Raw genomic sequence first — 20,497 nt, forward strand, 5'->3', positions numbered from 1 at the left:
TAATGGTATACAACTGTTGTGCTTTTATCCCAGTGGTATTCCCCTGGTGACACAGCAAGCACAAACACACACTTCCCTATCTGAAGATGGCACCGAGGAAAGTCAGTGCCACACGTTCATTAACAATTCTGACATCAATGAGACAGACGTCAGTCCAAAAACCCTCTACATGCATTCTTTTTCAAATGGCAAAGCTTTGAGAATAATGCAAATATAAGATACCCTATGTATCCAAGAAATGGAATGAAGGCTTGTTCTGCCCAGTGCCACTTAACATATACCCTTATTATACATAACTCAATCTCCCACTCCTTCTAGGGACATCAAAAATTCCTGACAGAGACTCCTGCAAAACAGCTAAGCTCGGAACGTGCCCTGCCTTGAGAGAGTTTAAAAATAGCAGTGAGTAATCCAAGTGCATATGTAGCATAGCAACCTTTCAAAGAGGAACTGTGTCCAATGCATTTGCACAGGAGGCTACCTTCAGCGTGTCTCCCAAAAGACAATCTGACCAAATGGGCCTCAGACAATCATCTCTGTTTTAAATCCTCATGTATCTGCCTCTCATATACTCCATGCCCCCACATGTTATATTTGGAAAGAGTGTTTATACATAGAGAGTTGGGATTTATACTAGTTGTCATCAGGCACACTCCTAATCGCCTATGGTGAATATAAACTGTGGAAAGTGGAAAGGAAATGCCAAAAAAATGTAATATACATGCAACTTCTGCAACTTTGTCTCCAGGAAATGGAAGCCATCTCTCATCTGAAATAAGGGTGCAAATGCATGATGATAAAGCAACAAGAAACAACTATGGGTTTGTACTGGGGGGGGGGGGAGGTCAAGCAGTATCAAATTAGGGCTTTGTGATCAACCCTTTTGTTCATCTTCCCCAGCAGAATTTGGAGGCATCTGAACCTGTTCTAAGACCTTCTGAGTCTTCTCACCTTAGGGCCGGGAAGAAGAGAGGACACCACCTCCCAAAAGCCACATTAGTAATGTAGTTCTAATACCCCATTTGAACGCCACCCTTTCCCCCTCATTATTTAACCTTGCATGGCACAGCAACCGCTAAAATAGCATAGAAGATGAGTTCTGTCACCAGCAATGGGCTTAGGCCTCAATGGGCTTAGGCCTCAATCCCATAAATGAATGCAGCCCATGGAATTCAACAGTCAGAATTCAATTAACGCAAGGAGAGGACACAAAGGGACAAACTGCCATTGGGAGATTCAGGTCTTCTGCAGTCTCTCGCAATATTTTCTCTTTTTTTCCTAAACCAACAGACATAACTCTTTCAGAAAACAAGGCAGTACATATTCTCAGAATTACAGATCCCTATATTGTGTTGCATGTTCAGTGTATGTATGTTGTAAGACCATGATATATTAATATCTAAAGTGGGGGGGGGGGGTTGGAAATCTTCTCATTTTATATACTAGCCTGCAGCAGCTGAATTTGCAGTTTGTGTAATAGTTACAAAGCAGTATCAGTTGACTGTAGAATAAGGATTGATGTGTACAAAACTGCACTGAAAATCTGTGTTGACGCTGATAATTACATTCACTCCAATCCCAGGAAACAGAAATGGCACATATACTTAGGGAACTAACTTCATATTTTTCATTTTGATATAATTGTACTACAGCCAAGCATTAGACAGACAAACATTTTACCCTGACTCCTTTCAAATAATGGTGATTAACTTTCAATTTTTAAATAGGAACTAGGATACTGCTCAAATTTCAATAGCACTAAGACTATCTGAAAAGGCAATAAAAATATCCAATAAAATTCTCCATTTTAGCACAAGTCAAGCCAGAATGGAAATATTACACATTTTAATAACCCACATAAAGTCTATCTCTTAGCTGCACCTTGTAAATGGAAAAAAATTGAGAACTGCATTGCAAAGCAGTCACTGAGAGAAGATTTAGGCAGGAACAGCTGCAGGTCACAGACTTCTGAACATCTATGGATTAAAGCAACTCCATGTTGTACATGACCATTTCCCTACCACAGAACTAATGAAAACCTAGTTTCTGGATTTCTTCTTTTCAGCCACACTGAGCCATAAGGTTTGCTTGCATGTAAAGGTCCTTCATACAGCTATTTTCACTGTATTTGCCAAGCAGGGAATCAAGGTACCTCCAGATGCCTCTTTGTATAAAGGTTCCCAACTTTTCAGAACTACTGTTTGAATACAGCAGCATGCTCTCTGCCAGACTGCAACACAATCAGTCTTTTACGGCACAGATTATTGTGGACCTCCCTCTAGTACCAAGGACTGGCAAATCACTACAAAAAAGACACTACCCTGTATTGCTTGGTGACCTTTTACTTGTCTTCTATGCCTTTTAGCCACTTGAGCTCTACATTATGTTCAAGTTACCAAGTTCTGAATATTTATGACAACCGACCAACAAAGAAAATATTAAGGTTTTGATCCCATGAACTATTAGCCATTTCAAGAATGCTCTAGACACATTACCCCTGCATGTGTACAGTAAGACACAAACACAAATCATTTATGTTACTGCCCCCTTATTTCTAAATTTAATTCTGTACTGCAAAATAGATTTTGGCTTTGGCTTTATTTATTAATAAAGAAAATGTGTCTTCTTGTGGCTCTGTACTATCATTAACTGCCTTGATCTAAACCAATCCAACCTAACCTATCATGTTCATGAGATGTGCAACAGATGGTCAGAAGCAGCTGCACCCACTCTCATCTGACCCATGAGTTCTTCGATGATTCTGCTGCATCTGGCTGCAGAAAGAAACAATAGCACACAGCAAGGAAGCTATTCATTCTGGAAGCATGACTTTTCTTTTTTCATAAATGATGGTCAAGGGGCGTCGAATGTGCAGCATGGGCCACATCCAGCCCATGCAGGGCTCAAATCTGGGCCCCAAGCAACCTCCTCCTCCTACAGCCACATCGTACTTTGCTTTCCCCCCCAGCTTCTTTCAGTGGTTCTTCGCTTGTTTCCTGCCTCTTGCCTCTCTCCCCCCCCCCTCCTCATTCTCTCTCTCTTTCACACACACACACACTCAGGCACACAGATAGCTCTGTGGCTGCTTCATGTAGGAAAGACACAAAGACAAACCTGCCCCCCTCTCTTTCTCTCTCTCTCTCTCTCTCTCTCACACACACACACATCTGCATGCTTCTCTGGGGCTGCTTCTCCTCTTATAGAGATGAAGGGGAAGGAAAAAACAGAGAGAACACAATGTTGGACTCCCATGGCAGATTTAAGACCAACAACATTTTATTCCAGGAATAAGCTTTTCAGTGCAAACACACTTCTACTTTATAGGGAGGGAAGCAGAGTGGGTGGGCAAAAGGATGGATTCTTCTGACAAGTACAATGCACATTGAGAAAATTATTGTGGCTTATTCTGAAAAGTTGTGGTTTTTTAAAAAAAGACTGTATTTCTCTGTTCCTATCTGGATTTATTTTCTTTCAAAAAGAACCTGATTAGGAATTGGAATTGTCCTTATATTTTGAAGAATGAAGTGATTTCAGATGCCAAATGATAATAGCACACAATGGTAATGAGATAAGAAAACTAGCTCTCAATTCAGTCCAGGAAGATGCCTTGTGTCCTGAGCTTCATTATCAATTGCAATTCAGCAGTCTCTCTTTCTAATCTCCCCTTGAAATCCCTTTGTAAGAGCACAGCTACTCTTAGGTCAGCAACTGAATGTTGTGGTTTCTAATGTCAGATTCATGTCCATTTATTCTTTGCATTAGGATTCCCCAGTTGGCGGCAGGGGCTCCCCTGGTTTGGAGGCCCTTCCCCTGCTTCAGGGTTATCAGAAAGCAGGGGGCTTGAATGTCCACTGGGTGCTCCATTATACCCTATGGAGGCCCATCCCTATAGGGTACAATGGAGAATCAATCCAGGGCTATCTGAGGATCAAAGGGGGCTGTTCTTTGAGGTACAGACACCAAATTTTCAGCATAGTAGCTGGTGCCTCTCCTCAAAAAAGGCCCAAGTTTAAAAAAAATGCACCAAGGGGTCCAATCTATGAGCCCCAAAAGAAGGTGCCCCCTTCCTTAAATATGATGGCCAGAACTCCCTTCAAAGTTCAATCATGCTTGTCACAACCTTGCTCCATCCCCAAAGTCCCCAGATAGTTTCTCAGTCAGATCTGGCAACCCTACTTTGCAACCTCCTGGACTGAATCCTCCTGGGTGGAATTGAGATCCAGGTTTCCTGTCTTATTACCAACACTGAATTAGTTGTGATACACAGAGGAATAGTAGGTAATACTATTAACTCTGCATATCACAACTAATTCAATCAAGCCTGCTATTGTCATTCATCTGCTTTTGCCATTTGACATCTGAAATCACCTTTATAAAGTCTTACAATTTATGGCACAACATGGCCCAGCCCAACAAAGTGACATTTATGTCAGGTCTGTCCCTCGTAACAAATGAGTTCAACATCTCTGGTCTATATATTTCCACGGCAGTCTCACAGCTATATCGTTAGTGGTCCACCAACTATGAACAAAGGCATTCTGACCCCCAGATGAATAGTGGATGTATCTGAATGGGTCAACTAGTAGTACTGCACTACCACTAGTGATGCAAAATTTTCTCAAGCATCATAATTATAATCACTGCTTCTACTACTTAGTCAAGTACAACCCATACCAAACACATATATTTTTCTTTCTTTCTCTCTTTCTCTCTCTCTCTCCCTCCCTCCAGATCTCGTACAGAGTTAAGGAAATGTTAAGGAGCTGTTTCTGTTTTGGGATACCTGCGGTACATATTTTAGGAGCTGAAGCAAAAAAAATACTTAGACATTTTCAGTCCCTGTTATTGCAGCTGGAAGAGGTCATATGTGAGGCTTGCAATACAACATAAGAAATGTTTGTAGCAAATACTTAACACGTTAATGGAACTGGACTAATAAGCCACAGAAACAGACACCAATCAGTGACATCTGGCTTTATACTACTGTCATTCAGGAAGCAGGCAAAAACTAAAGTAGTAAACTAAATTTCAGGCACTCCCTTTTCAGATTGGTTTCTATATAACTAATTCTTATTCTTTCTTCCGCCCTACCACACAAAAGATGCCTGCCATTTACAGCATATCAAAAGCTCACAAGCAAGCCTTGCAGCACGTCCTACAGATCTCCAGTGCAGCAGCTCCCCCCCTTGTGTCTTCAGGGAGCCCATTCCACAGTGTGGGACTGGGAAGGAAAAGGCCTGTTTGATGCAAGTGGTCCATTCTATGTGGGGAAACAGCCAGCAGATGGCAGTCTGTAGTTGGTGCACAAGAATATATGGTTCCTACTGGCTGACTCACAGGAACAGCTACTGCCATTAAGGACAGTTCTCTGTCCATTTCACTACTGCACTCTGCTCTCACCACCAGGAGAACCCACTGTTCCAAAAGGTATCTTTCCTCAATACCATGCTTAGGGTGTTATAGCATTTATTTAAAAGCAACTATGAGGTTGCAGACAGACAGACACAATGTGAGTGCAAAGACTGAACAGCAGACTACCTAAGGTGCATACATGTTTTGTCATCAACACTAATTTACTTCTATAGAAAACAGCATGGCAATAACAGAAAACCAAACCTACCATTCTAAAATATGAAGATATGTTACAATCTGGCAGTATTGCACTTTTCCTAAAACCAGTGGTAAACTAACTATACTAATCAGCTAATAGGGTTTTGCATTTGGTTCAGCTACATGAGAGACATACAAAATCCACAGAGGAACCCCACTAACTTCTTGAAAAGTCCTTAAACTCTGAAGGTAGGCTGCATATTATTGCCAAATCCTGAAAACAGAAGAGACACACCATATGTACTGTATGTAATAGTCCCACCAATAAAAGACATGTTAAATGGTATTTAAAACACTAGTCTTTCACTTTGGTTGAATGCAACTGCATGTCTTCTCAGCAAGTAATGTGTTATAAAAAACTGTGTCTCCATCAAAAAAGTAAGAGAACAGTTAACATGAAGCCCATTAAAAGCCAGGGGTGTTGAACGCATTTGTCATGAGGGCCGGATCTGACCTAAATAAGACCTTGTCAGGCCAGGCCATGTGTGTCACAAAATGTAATGCCAGATAGCAGAGATATAAACTTTATAAAGGACGTAAACACAATTAAAGATTTTTTTTAAAAAAAACTTAAAATAAACATGCTTTAAAACATTAGCACTTGTTGGTCTTAATGGTATTTTCTTTGTATCTCTTCCATGCAATCCAGGGAACTGGGCAAAGGAAGCTAAAGCTCTTTCCTTCCTTCCCTAGGGGACCAGCAAGGAGAGGATCCTCAGTCAGTAGAGGGAGGAGAGACTTGACTCAGTAGCTCTGCTGTGCGATTGAGCAAGCCTGGCAAAGCAAACTGTGATGCAGAAGGAAGCGAGAGAGAGAGGGAAGGAAGCAGAGCCAGTTGCTCAGGGCCTGATTGGAGCTCTCCAGGAACCTGATTCAGCCCCCGGGCTGCATATTTGACATCCCTGGCTTAATACATCTGGTCTGTTATATAAATATAACAGTTAGTTTCAAGTCCAGCAGCACTTTAGAGATCAACAACATTTTTAGGAGATAAGCTTTGAGAGTCCAAGGTCATTTGGTCTGCAGTAGAACAGCTAGAACTGGCAAACACAGCTATCCTCTGAAAATAAATCTCAGTATCTCTGCAAATTTATACTTTTCAAAATAGCTTGTATCAGTATTATTATTATTATCAGCAGCAGCAGCAATACTTACCTTGAAAACGGGTATATCCTAAAGTTTCTCCCCGGAAACTCTTGTAATATTTTACTCCATAAACTATTATTGGTCTTCTAAGAATATGTGCAAGTACAAAAATGTGTGTCTGTTCCAAACTTGCTCCAGGCTGATTCAAAAAGAAAAATAATATTTGAAATAAATGTTGTGCTCATATGACACAAAACAATTAAATGCATTTTAGATTTCATAAATGCGCATGTGTTGTGGATCCCACCCAAATTTCTGCTGATGGAAGGAATTTCATATATATACTCACAACATTAAGTATGCCTTACCCCTGAAGGAGGAGATCATTTTTCTTACAATTGGGAAGGACAAAAGAAGTCTGTCATCTTTATATGGTAGAAATTAAACACATTTCTCAACCAGAGTACCTTTTCAAAGTTACATACAGAATTCCAGAATACTTTTTAAAAAAAACCCTCACTGGTCCAGTACAGATGTTTCAGATCCTGATTAAATGAGAACCCGTTCAGCTTTTATCAAGGCTGACATTATTGCAACCATCAAACAAAAGAGAAGGAAGAGTATCTCCAGAAAACCCAAGGGCTAAGACAGAGCCAGGACCATTCAGAACATCCAAAAGGCAGGAATGATCAAATAATAATTATCCGGAATGTATAGAGCCCAAATGGAGGGATATAATGAAGTGGGAAACAAAACTGAAGTGTAATTTTACCAGATCTATGTACAACAAAGTAACATGGATCCACAATGTATATAAGCAGAATAATATAATGCATTCATCCATGCAGTCACACTAATGGAATTCTGTGCCTATGCCAAGCCATGTCTGGAAACTTGTAGAGCTAATCTAAAAGAACTATGAAGACTGGCCCCACCCAACTGCTGGGAAAAATGCAAAGCTGTAGCTTTGAGCAGTGGATAAATATGTCTTCCCCCTCAGCTTTTCACTAGAATGACAAAGCAGGCCCAATGAATGTACCTGATCTGTAGAAGGGGAGAAATACATGTGACTGAACAGATGATGACAACACAAAGAATGTCAATCACAGGAAAGCATGCTTTTGTTATTTAAGGTTTCCATGAAGGTCCATCAATGGAAGAATAGCATTTGTGGATGAAAGTGAGAACAGGTGAGATCAGGAGAACACAGGCAGGTGCACTACCATACAGGCAGCTGCATCACTGAACATCTAGGGCACAGAGTTTCATGAAAGTAGATGGCTGCTGTTCCACATAAGGCTGGCATGGAGGCAGCTCTGCTGAAGGCTGGAGACGAGGCACCCCCTTCACAGAGTGAGCACAAACAGAGATGGGTAGAGGGCACTGTTGTAGTGAAAATTATAACTGTAAACATGAGGAGATAGGTGGTGAGTCATACAGCCCTTCTTCATGTGAATAGCAGTCCCAGGGCAGCAGGGGGTTAAATTCTACATGGCACTGTAGATGAAGAACACCTGGGATGAGAGGACAGTGTAGATAAGAAGCAAGCAGAAGCAAAAGAAAATAGCAGTGGCAGCTACGAAGGGAGAAGAAGCCTCAAAGAGAGAAAGAGTGGCTTCGAGCACAGAAGGCAGCTTGAAGAGAAGAAGCCTCAACAAGAGAGGACAGAAACTTCTGAGCTATGTGAAGGCAGCAGGAAAGCTCCACACTCCATTCGTGACCCCAGCCTGGTTCCTTGGAAGACTGCCTGGCTTTGTGAAGTAGACTTTTTAATCTTACAAAGCTCACTGTGTGGGTGAGGGATTATCATTGTTATTTCTGTTAAACTGAATAAAGCTGCTTGCCTTTATTCACAATGATTGCTTGTAGGAATCAATAGAACCAATGGACAATACAACTGTGCTAGCTTGCAACACAGCCTAATAACAGGCATTATCCAAAACAAACTTTGAGTCCAAAAGCACCTCAAAGACAAACAAAACTTTCCAGGCCATTCCACTTCCTCTTAGCAAAGGATGAGGTGAAGTCCTTTCTGATTGGGGTGGTGCAGCTGACATAGGAGACCAATGTCTTGAAGTTACTGAAAAAGTGTAAGGAATACTGAGCATCCATTGGTTTAGAGAAAAGATTTTAAAGAAACACAGAAAACAAATAACAGCCCTGCAAATCATAGAACCAGCTGCCAGACAAAGACTGATGGACAAGAGACAGAGACCTTGATGAAGCAAGTGCGGCTGATATCACAGGAGTAAGAAGATGGAACAAATTAAAGAGCCTCACTGGTGAGATCTAGCAAAGATATGAAAGTGATTTTAACTACCCGCAGATTGATTGGGTCAATATGTGTTCTGTTCGAGAGAAAGAGATTGAGTTTCTTGATGCTCTCAATGACTGTGCTATGGAGCAGATGGTCTCAGAACCTACCAGGGGTGGGGCGATCCTGGATTTGGTCCTAAGTAATGCCCAAGACTTGGTGAGAGATGTAAAAGTGATCACACTGTTTGGGAGCAGTGACCATAACATTATTGATTTCACCATTTGTATAAATAGAGAGTTGCCCCCAAATATCAGCACAGCCACATTTAACTTTAAAAGCGGTAAATTCGCTTGAGATGAGGAGGCATGTGAAGAGGAAACTGACAGGAAAGGTAAATACAGTCAAGCCCCTTGGGGAAGCTTGGAGGCTATTTAAAACTACAATCCTAGAAGCTCAGATAAAATATATACCACAAGTTAGGAAAGGCACAAACAGGTATAAGAAAAGGCCTGCACGGTTAATAAACAAAGTAATGGAAGCTGTAAAAGGTAAGATGGACTTCTTTAAGCAGTGGAAAGCTAGTCCAAGTGAGATTAATAAAAGGGAACACAGGCTGTGGCAAATCAAATGCAAGACTGTGATCAGGCAGGCAAAAAGGAACTATGAGGAGCATATTGCAAAAAACAAAGACCAACAATAAAAATTTCTTCAAATATATTAGAAGCAGAAAACCAGACAGGAAGGCAGTGGGGCCCTTGGATGACCAAGGGGTAAAAGGATTACTGAAGGAGGATAGGGAAATGGCTGAGAAGCTGAATGCATTTTTTGCCTCCGTCTTCACTGTGGAAGATGAGAAGTGTTTGCCCACTCCAGAACCACTAATTTTGGAAGGGGCGTTGAAAGACCTGAGTCAGATTGAGGTGACAAGAGAGGAGGTCCTACAGCTGATAGACGAATTAAAAACTAACAAGTCACCGGGTCCAGATGGCATACATCCAAGAGTTCTGAAAGAACTCAAAGTTGAACTTGTGAATCTTCTGATAAAAATATGTAATTTTTCATTGAAATCTGCCTCTGTTCCTGAGGACTGGAAGGTAGCAAATGTCACCCCCATCTTTAAAAAGGGTTCCAGAGGAGATCTGGGAAATTACAGACCAGTCAGCCTGACTTCAATTCCGGAAAAGTTGGTAGAAACCATTATCAAGGAAAGAATGAGTAGGCACATTGATGAACACGGGTTATTGAGGAAGACTTAGTATGGGTTCTGTAAGGGAAGATCTTGCCTCACTAACCTGTTACAGTTCTTTGAGGAGGTGAACAAACATGTGCACAAAGGAGACCCAATAGATGTTGTTTACCTTGACTTCCAGAAAGCTTTTGAAAAAGTTCCTCATCAAAGGCTCCTTAGAAAGCTCGAGAGTCATGGAGTAAAAGGACAGGTCCTCTTGTGGATCAAAAACTGGCTAATTAATAGGAAGCAGAAAGTGAGTATAAATGGGCAGTCTTCGCAGTGGAAGACGGTAAGCAGTGGGGTGCCACAGTACTGGGTCCCATGCTCTTTAATTTGTTCATAAATGATTTGGAGTTGGGAGTGAGCAGTGAAGTGGCCAAGTTTGCAGATGACACTAAATTGTTCAGGGTGGTGAGAACCAGAGAGGATTGTGAGGCACTCCAAAGGGATCTGTTGAAGCTGGGTGAGGGGGCGTCAACGTGGCAGATGAGATTCAATGTGGCCAAATGCAAAGTAATGCACATTGGGGCCAAGAATCCCAGCTACAAATACAAAGGCCAACACCATGTTGGAAATTATTAGGAAGGGAATTGAAAACAAATCAGCCAGTATCATAATGCCCCTGTATAGATCGATGGTGCGGTCTCATGTGGAATACTGTGTGCAATTCTGGTCACCACACCTCAAAAAGAATATTATAGCATTGGAAAAAGTCCAGAAAAGGGCAACTAGAATGATTAAAGGGTTGGAAAACTTTCCCTATAAAGAAAGGTTAAAACGCTTGGGGCTCTTTAGCTTGGAGAAACGTCGACTGCGTGGTGACATGATAGAGGTTTACAACATAATGCATGGGATGGAGAAAGTAGAGAAAGCAGTACTTTTCTCTCTTTCTCACAATACAAGAATTCATGGGCATTCAATGAAATTGCTGAGCAGTCAGGTTAAAACGGATAAAAGGAAGTACTTCTTCACCCGAAGTGCGATTAACATGTGGAATACACTGCCACAGGAGGTGGTGGCGGCTGCAAGCATAGACAGCTTCAAGAGGGGGTTAGATGAAAATATGGAGCAGAGGTCCATCAGTGGCTATAAGCCACAGTGTGTGTGTGTGTGTGTGTGTGTGTATAATTTTTCTGGCCACTGTGTGACACAGAGTGTTGGACTGGACCATTGGCCTGATCCAACATGGCTTCTCTTATGTTCTTAGTGCTTCCATTCAGAAACACAGGAATGACATGTAGAAAGATTTCTGATATTAAGGACCTTCTCTAGTTGAAAGAAGAGTTCTTGGGAAGAGTTCCTTGCCAAACTGTTACTTTCACTGAATTAATGTTTAGCCATACGATGTCACTGTGAACCAGAGAAAAGTCTGAAGAATATGGAGCAAAGATGCTTCAACTGGGTGCAAAAGATTTACAAACCAGGGCCGGTGTGGTCACCATGGAGTTTTTAGAACACAGTCTTAATTGTTCAGAACTATCTTACTGAGTACCAGGGTGGTGAGAGGTCAAGGAGAGACAAAATAAAGAAATTTCTCTGACAAAGGAGCTGAAAAGAAATCCCTCAGAGATCAGAGATGCACAGTACATCTTGTAAGCAAACAGAACAACTCAGGCAGAGGAGGAAAGGTGCAAAACAAAAAGAAAACATGGGGGGAAAGGATAGTCCAGCTCAAAATCATAAGTGTAGAGAAAATATTATTGCAGCCATTGCAGTGGTAAAAACTGGTTGGGAAGGCACAGTTCTATTTCTTAGGGCTCTCTGAATTGGACTGAACCAGCCTCTACATTTTTAAAGCACAGTTCTAGAAGGCTCACAGAATCCTTACTGTGTAAATGAACAAAGACCACAAAGACCTTGAGTTTTCAGAGAGAACCCACAAAAAAAGAAGACCACACCTGCCACACATATCTTCCCAAAAAAGGAAGATTTTACCTGACTAGCAAGAGAGAGTATAAATGCCCAGTCTTCCTGCCATTGTTCCTCTCGCAGTGAGAAGTGTAAACCAAAGCTCTGGGAGTACCATGACTCCCATTCTTTCCATCGGGTATAGAACCTGTAAAAAACACAACAGAAGTAAACTGCTTTGTAATTCTTGCCAGGTCACATCAAACCTGTGGAAGCAAAACTCAAGCAAAAATGTTCTAATCCACCTTGCATATCAATGAGAAACGTGGACTACACATGAATAAATAATTCCACATCATCTCCAAGTAATTGCCTTTCTACTTCAGCTGGGGAAAAAGGAAGTGGAATATTATAGAAAATAAGTAACAAAGTCTAATGGAAACTAATTATACACCTGGTAAGCAACACAGCCCTGCTACCATCTCTCTCTGTAAGTGGTATCAGTACAAGATTAACCTGCTCAAGTATATATTCCAGTTAGTTACTTTTGCTATATAGTATATAACTGCTATAAAGAAAAATATTTGGCATATGGTTCCTTGAAATGAACAGTTTTAAATATGTTCCAATGAGTAAAATTTGAACTTACCAGGAATTTCCACTCAGTGGTCCCGGGGTGGGGCAGTCTTTGACTTCCTCCTCTTAGTAGCAGACAGGATGATTGACAAAGACAACACCAAAGAGAGAGGCTTCCCTCTCAATTCCCAGACGCACCTAGAGCCTTGAAAAGCCCCTCTGGAATTATCAACTTAGAATGTTACCAGATGAACTTTTTAAAAAACCTAACCCAACCTGGGTCTAGAGAAACACTTACAGAGACAGAAGACCACACTACCAAATTCAGACTGCCTAAGCCAATGACAGTAAGTACAGGCTGTCCCTGAAGCAGACATACTGAACAAAAGTACATAAGAGAAGCAATGTTGGATCAGGCCAATGGCCCATCCAGTCCAACACTCTGTGTCACACAGTGGCCAAAAAAATTTATATATATATATATATATATATACACACACATACATACACACATACACACTATGGCTAATAGCCACTGATGGACCTCTGCTCCATATTTTTATCCAATCTCCTGTGGCAGTGTGTACTGAGATTTCAAACCTAAACTTAATGCTCCAAGAAAAAACTGGGTTGGAAAACTGTCTCATCCCAGAACCACTGAGAATGGAAGTTCATGGTAAGTTCAATTTTTTCTTTCTTTCTCCAGTGGTTCCATGTGGGGCAGTCTTTGACTTTTGGGATGTAGAAGAGGAGTGCACCCTTAAGGGTGGGAGAATTTTACTACAACAATTATTATCCATCTACTCAAAGCATCAGTAGAAACAAAGATCAGCTATGCAGTAGTGCTGAATAAAGTTATGAGATGACTTTCAAGCTGGTGCCCTAGTTACAGAATCTGCGGGAATCCTTTAGGCTGTGGAGCTCACCCCCCAGGCTAATAAGAATGAATGGCACAGTCTCTTGTTGATGAACCTACAACAGACACTGATACTCTAGACCCAGGCAGGAATTTCTAAAGAAAATATAAAGGGATTTTCATTTTCCATGTTCCTCGGTATTAGACTTCTTCATGCCTTTTTAAAAAAATGTCATTCCTGCTCCTGAGGACAAAACGGAGGGTTTCTTCAACCCTATGATGGAGGATGTTAATTCTGGGAATGAATTTTGGATCTAACCGAAGGTCAACTGGCACTTGGTGAGACAACTGAAGGAGCTTGAATCAAGCATAGATGGCTTCAAGAGGGGACTGGATAAACATATGGAGCAGAGTCCATCAGTGACTACTAGTCACAGGGTATTGATGGAACTCTCTGTCTGCGGTAGTGGGGGGGGGCAACAAAGGGAGGGCTTCTAGTGTCCTGGCCCCACTAATGGACCTCCTGATAGTATCTGTTTTTTGGCCACTGTGTGACACAGAGTTTGTCAATGGCCTATCCAACATGGCTTCTCTTATGTTCTTATGTTAACCTGTTGCCCGGTAGACCCACTAGCTCTGGTATACCTTCAGAGTTTCTGCAGCACTCAATTCATTACTGGTGGCTAGCAGACATTGGTGGTTGTGGTGGTGATAGCCTACGTTTTTCTGGGTGTCAAACATCTTTTGGCTGCTTTCCTCTCTAAAATGCACAGATGGTTATTGGGAGGTAGTTTCCAACCCTGCCGCAGGCTTGAGGTATTTGGAGGCTCATGGAAAACCGAGTCATGAAAGGAAGTCTATTGAAGGCTGGAACCTCCTCCCTTAAGAAGGGAGTGTATAACTTCTAGTCATTGGGCTCCTGAAGATCTAGTCATTGGGCTCTAAAGATGCCTTGGACAATTCTGAGTCTGCGAAAGGCATTGGCCAGATGAAACTGTGATCCTGGATCCATCATCCAGCAATGTAGCCAGATGTTTCAGAAGGTAGCCACATCTGATGTCATAGTTCTGGCAGAGTATTTATTTAGGAAGTAGGAATGAATCTGGCAGGAAGGCAACTGCAAGCATTCTTCTTCAGTTCATCCTGCTCCTTGAATTGATCCATCCTTTAAGCTCCACTGGTAAAAAATTATTAGCTCACAAGTATATAGGTCTAAAGAAAAGTAGCTGCTACTGATGATCATAGGGCTGCAACTAAAGCTCCAATTTTTTCTCAAAGTAACCTCAGTATTTTTGTCACAAGGATCCGTGTGAAGCTCATCCAAATTAGATGGAATCACTGATGTGGAGCAGAGCACTGCTATAGGGATATCAACCATTTTGAACTTTTCAAGAAAAGTCAAATTCTGACATGATGAGATGAATAGTCTTAGGACAGAATGGATCACCTTTTTATACATTTCAAAAAAGCAAAGGAAAGAGTCATAATTCTTTGGCCTGTCCTGCTGAATCTCTCTATCTCCTTTAGATTTATGATAATTCCAGGACCCCAGAATCTTAGGAAGAAGCTTAGGGGACAGCTGTGGCAAAAAGAGATATGGCTACCCAGTCCTTTCAGTTGCCTTTTCATCAGAATTCTTCCTTATCAGGCTGGGAGGATGTGTCAAAGTGCCCAGACACTACTGATTCTTGAACAAGTTGGCCGCTGTTAGATCTACTGCCCTCAGAAGAGAAGGGAGAGCATCTGTTCTCCTACCTGAATTTCTTCCAAGGAACCTCTAAACCAGAACTGCCCCAGGCTACATAACTGAAATATTGTTCTTGCCCAAGGCTGAGAGGGGAATATAAGTTCGGGAAATGTTCCTTGCATCGTTCCATCCTCTATGTGGATGTGATCACAGAACGGCTGTGACTGTGCTTTTCTCATGGTCCACTCCCTCCTACTCCACTGTGTCTGATGAAGGTGAAGTCTCCCACTCCTGGAATTTTGGCACTTCCATGGAGCCTGGACCTCCTTAAAGACTACTGACTTGACCAAGGACAGCAGGTTAGACTGACCCATCTCTCCCCATGAAAGGATTCCCAAGGAGAGAAGAGATTCACTATATCTATATATGGAGCTGCTTTAGAGTGAATGAGACCACTGATACATCAAGATCAATACTTCTTTAAACAGACTGACAGCAGCTCTCCAGGGTCTCAGGCTAAGGTATTTCACATCAGCTACTACCCAGTCTTTTAAAATTAAGATGTCAGAGATTTAAACTGGAACCTTCTGCATGTTCTACCACTGAGCCACAACTCTATTCCTCCTCTCCAGGGATCCAAAGGTTACTACAGTTCAGGAAGTCTAAGGTCCATTCACTATGGCAGGAAAAAGAGCATGTGTCATCACTACCTCCTCCCTCATCAAAGACAGTAGCCACTGTAGCAGGGATGCTGTTGACTTGAATAGTGGAACAAGACGGGGCTGAGCTGGCAGTTTTAGGCCTAGTTGCTGCTATGGCTCTCTCCTTGTCAGGACAGGGACATAATGCTCAGCTTCATTTTGCTGGAGAAGCTGTTGCCAGCTCCCTCAGGTGTTTCCTACTTTTTTCACCCACAAAGAGAAATGAGGAAAGAAAGGGAATGAGAGCAGGAAAGCTCAGGTAGGGAAAGGCCACATCCAAGGGAACAGTGCTTTCCTATTTGGCTATGAGGCATCTAAATTCCTAGGATTCACTGACAGAGAAAACAAAAGAATTTTTTTCCAATTAAAAACTGTCACCAACAAACGAAACAAAAACTGCTAACAAGACAGGGTGAATCTGAGGACTGAGAGCAATTTCCTTTCCTTGAAGCTGTCTTTGTGGAGGACTCTGTCCACTACCAAGAAATGGTGTTACCCCAGAAGTCAAAAACTGCCCCACTCTGGAACCACAGGAAAATATCATAATTAAAACACATCATTATGCTGTTTTATTATTCCCCCTCCACACCAAAAGTTGGAAGTTGTTCACCATTATATTAATTCATCAAAGATAGATGGAAATGCAAAAATGGTAACAATCAATTCATATTTAAAACTTAACTATATAAAACCTGCAGACAGAAATGAAGATTTAACTTTCCACAGTCTCAAATATTTTGACCTGGACTATAATCTCTCAAAACTTCTATACACAGGAGGAATAGGTTTGAGGCTTGCAAACTTCTTTATTTTACTCTTCTGCCCCCAACCTGCCAAACTTTACTGAGTGAGTATACTTTATATCTATGAATGGTAAGTTCCTTACGATGGCCTACTCAAAGAAATTGTCTGAGGAGTTGTCCAGCGTGGAGGGGTCTGAAGCAACAAACAACATGGCTGAGGGGCTGGAAGCCCCAGAAGTGACAGCATGTTTGGGGGTGAGGAAGCAAGAATACCAAAGAACTATTTCCTTGTAGCTGATGCTAGTTTTTTGCTCCTTTCCCCTCCGTCTCTCCTTCCCCTCCTTTGCAAAAGCATTTGGGCCTCAGTTCGCTGTTCATTCTGAATAAAATTATATGATCTTTCAGCAAAAAAAAAGAAAAAGAAATTTCCAGCCCATACTTAATGGTAGATTATAATTTCTCATATAGGTTACTAGGACATTCTTAGGAAGAAGAGGCAAACTACTTTTTCTAATCTAGTTTACCAAGGTATACTCAAATATCAGGGAGGGAAGGCAGCATGACACAGCCCAATCTCATCAGATCTCAGAAGCTAAGCAGGGTTGGCACTTGGAAGGAAGACCACCTAGGAAGACTCTGCAGAGGAAGGCAATGGCAAACCACCTCTGCTTCTCTCTTGCATTGAAAAGTCCCTTGTTGGGGTTGCCATAAGTCAGCTGCAATTTGATGGCACTTTACACACACAAACATCAAACACACAGAAAATGTGAAGGTCAAAATCCTTTTTAAAAACCCCTGCAAACTGAAAGTAATATATTACCATGTATTATCAGGTTTTTAGACCCACTACACAATTAAACCACATGGTATAAAAACTTTTTGAGCAAAGATTTAGTCAGGAATGACTTCTCTTGAGCTTACCTGTTCTTTCCTCCAGGTCAGCTTGCTATTCTTTCTCTTTGTGTGATGCACAGAGAATATGAAAAGCAGACTGCTGACCCATAACTGACCAAGTAGCCATCTGTGCAATTGCCAAGCCATTCTCCTTCCTCAGAACAGGTGTGTCCCCCCCCCCTCCTGCACTGGTCTGGGGAAAGCTAAGCAGGATGGTTTTAGTATTTCTATCTATACATGTGACTGCACAGAAAACCATTCAAAGAACATTAGTTACAGGTAAGCAACCTTTTCTTCCCTCCATACAGCTATGAACTTTCTCAAAACATTGAGACAAAACAAGAAAGATTCTTGGTTAGAAGATATTTGGATAGAAAATGGTTCTTTGGGTACTATTAGATAATCCTTCGTGGAATACATGTACATTAACTGTGCAAGCTTTGTGCAATAACTGCCTCTTCAACTACTGTCATGCCTACAAAAGTAAGATTTAGACATCCAGAATTAATGAATGCATCGAAGATCAAGTGTCTCACATGCTTGTTAATACAGTCATATACCTTACTTCACAATCACGTTGCTGCATGTACATAGACATAAAACATCTTTCCAGTAGTGTATGAATGTGAAATGCTTGTTATTCCTCTTCATCTGGGGCCCAGTGAGTGATGGTTTCCAGGAAATGTTTCCATACTTTCACTGCTACAAGTGAACTAATTATTGCAGATGGGATTGTGTGTACTAAGATAAATCATCTACCCGATAAAATCAAAGGCAATTTCTTGAAAGTAACTGTGCTACAAAGAGATCAGAGCAGAAGTTTAACCAGCTGGACCCTGACCACAACACTGAGTAATTAAGTGAAATCCTTTGCTGAGTTACCCCAATGAAAATTAATTTAAAATCAACTGATTCAGATTCAAGAAACTCTACACAGGATTTCACAGTCAAAAAGGGGGCAATAAATCACATCAGCTTTGAGCCAACAGTCTCTTTAATACATCCTGAGGGTCTATGCTGCAACTAAGATGAAAAATGTTTTCAAACTTGGTAATATTCACAAATATACCACTGTAATTTGATCAAAATGAGATGAAGATAAAAAATAGTGCCAATTTGCACATTTGATATGTTTGTGCAAGAACGTCTGATATTCTTCAGAACATTACTAAGTTTTAAGCAAAAAACAATATTTTAAAATCTCTTCAGAACACTCAGAAGATGTGTTGAATGTAACAATTTTGAAGACAAACTTGCCATGTCTGGTAATGGTCAAAACAAAATGAAACTGGCATAAAACTACTACACAAGTAGTAGCTCTATGAAGTAACAATACAAACTAAGGAAACAATTCACTCTGGAGATAGACAAAAAAATACTTCAAAGCCTAATCACAGTATAACAAACAAGAACATGGTTCTATGCAATAAGAGTTCATAATTGAGCTAATTCCTCCTGCATATGCAAAGAACAACCTAGGGAGAGGCAACTAAGCAATTTTAGCAGATGTGTTGACAGAAGGGTATAACCTATCTATCAGAGCTTTCTCTTGAAGGAACACCCTGCCTATTGATACATGAACCCCCAGTTATAACCCTTCGAATGCCTCATTTCTAAATCCTATTATGCATGCAAGGAAGGCCCTTTAATACAACTGATTTCATTTTTGACCAGTACAGCAAAATGCAGTTACAGCTGGTACAAGGAAGAGGTATTAAAACATTCCTATCCAGTCAGAAGAGCAGAAAACAGATTTGCACCAGTTCCCAGCAAATGGATTGGCTTTCTAGCCTGTGCTTGGTAACAAAGCAGCCCAAGCACGTTTCTCTTTTCTGATTGTAAATCCTCATAAAATTACAGCAGCTGGCATATTCCAAGAGGAGGAGAAAGTACAAACATGCCTTATCTTAGGTACTCAGCAGATACTAGCAAACCAAACTGATTCCAAGGTTGTGTTTTACTAGGCACACAGCCACTGCAGAAAAATGTCACAATTTCTACATGTGACATAGATGTTTTGATGCTGCTAGTAGTGCATTTTGACAAAATCAAAAGTTAAAAAAAAGTGTGGACAAAGGCAGGCACATTTACATGTTACAAACAGTGTTCCCTCTAAGCTGAGTTAGCCTGAGCTAACTCACATTTTTTAGCCTCTAGTTCACTCATTTTTGTCTTAGCTCAGGAAAAATAGCCCCAGAGCACAATAATTTATGCAGTACTTCACAGCTTTCATGCCAGTAGCTTACAAGACTCTGCAGCTTAGAAGGAACATTGGTCACAAATATATGCCACTACATAAAATCAAGTAGAAATTATCCTTCATTGAGTCAGTTACAGTGACTGTCTTGCATGTAGTAAGAAAACTGTGTAGAAAGTGTTCATCACAGACACTCACTTGTTCTGCAAACTCAGGAACAAAAAAATAATGAAATACTGAAGGATGCAGTATTTATATATACCATGCCAGCATCAACCAGCTGTAATGAGGTCAGTGCTGAACATTTCACATTACAAATGCAAATAAAGCTAAGAAACACTGCCTCCAACATCTGATCTACTGAAATTTCATCTTCATTGATCACACTGCCAAAATACACTATGGATGAAAATCATCAGGCCAAAAAATGTCCTGCCATTTTCTGAAACAATGGGCTAGAAAATGGAAGATGGACAACTATCCCCAAAGTTTGCATCACTTGATCCAGTTCCAGATTCATGTAAATGTATTTTATGTGGACGTACAAAAGGATTCACATTTTATAATGGCTCCCACAGAAAGGACAAAACTGACATGGAACATGCAAGTTCACAGAAAGTGTGTTATATAAAAATTTAACCGGGGAAAAAACTCTCTTTACCTGACAATTGTATGTACAGAAAATATTTTACTCATATAATACTAGTAATTTGCCAGGAAACAGAAATACTTCAAGATTCTCCAGTGTGCCACTGTTAGTTTACATTACACCAAAAATGAAGTTATACCTGTAATCTTTATGAATGTATCC

General features: G+C 40.9%; 1 protein-coding gene across 2 annotated transcripts in view; it reads right to left on the minus strand.

Moving 5' to 3' along the window:
- ZRANB1 (zinc finger RANBP2-type containing 1) overlaps window positions 1-20,497 on the minus strand; it is an 80,050-nt gene that overhangs the window by 5,465 nt on the left and 54,088 nt on the right. For both annotated transcript variants that reach the window (XM_060241445.1, XM_060241446.1), the window contains 2 exons: window positions 12,120-12,240; window positions 6,766-6,895 (listed from right to left, as the gene is read on the minus strand). In XM_060241445.1, coding sequence (XP_060097428.1) covers window positions 6,766-6,895; window positions 12,120-12,240 — 251 coding nt within the window. The remainder of the gene's footprint in view (window positions 1-6,765; window positions 6,896-12,119; window positions 12,241-20,497) is intronic.

The sequence above is a fragment of the Heteronotia binoei genome, chromosome 6 (assembly GCF_032191835.1).
Source record: "Heteronotia binoei isolate CCM8104 ecotype False Entrance Well chromosome 6, APGP_CSIRO_Hbin_v1, whole genome shotgun sequence".
NCBI lineage: Eukaryota > Metazoa > Chordata > Lepidosauria > Squamata > Gekkonidae > Heteronotia > Heteronotia binoei.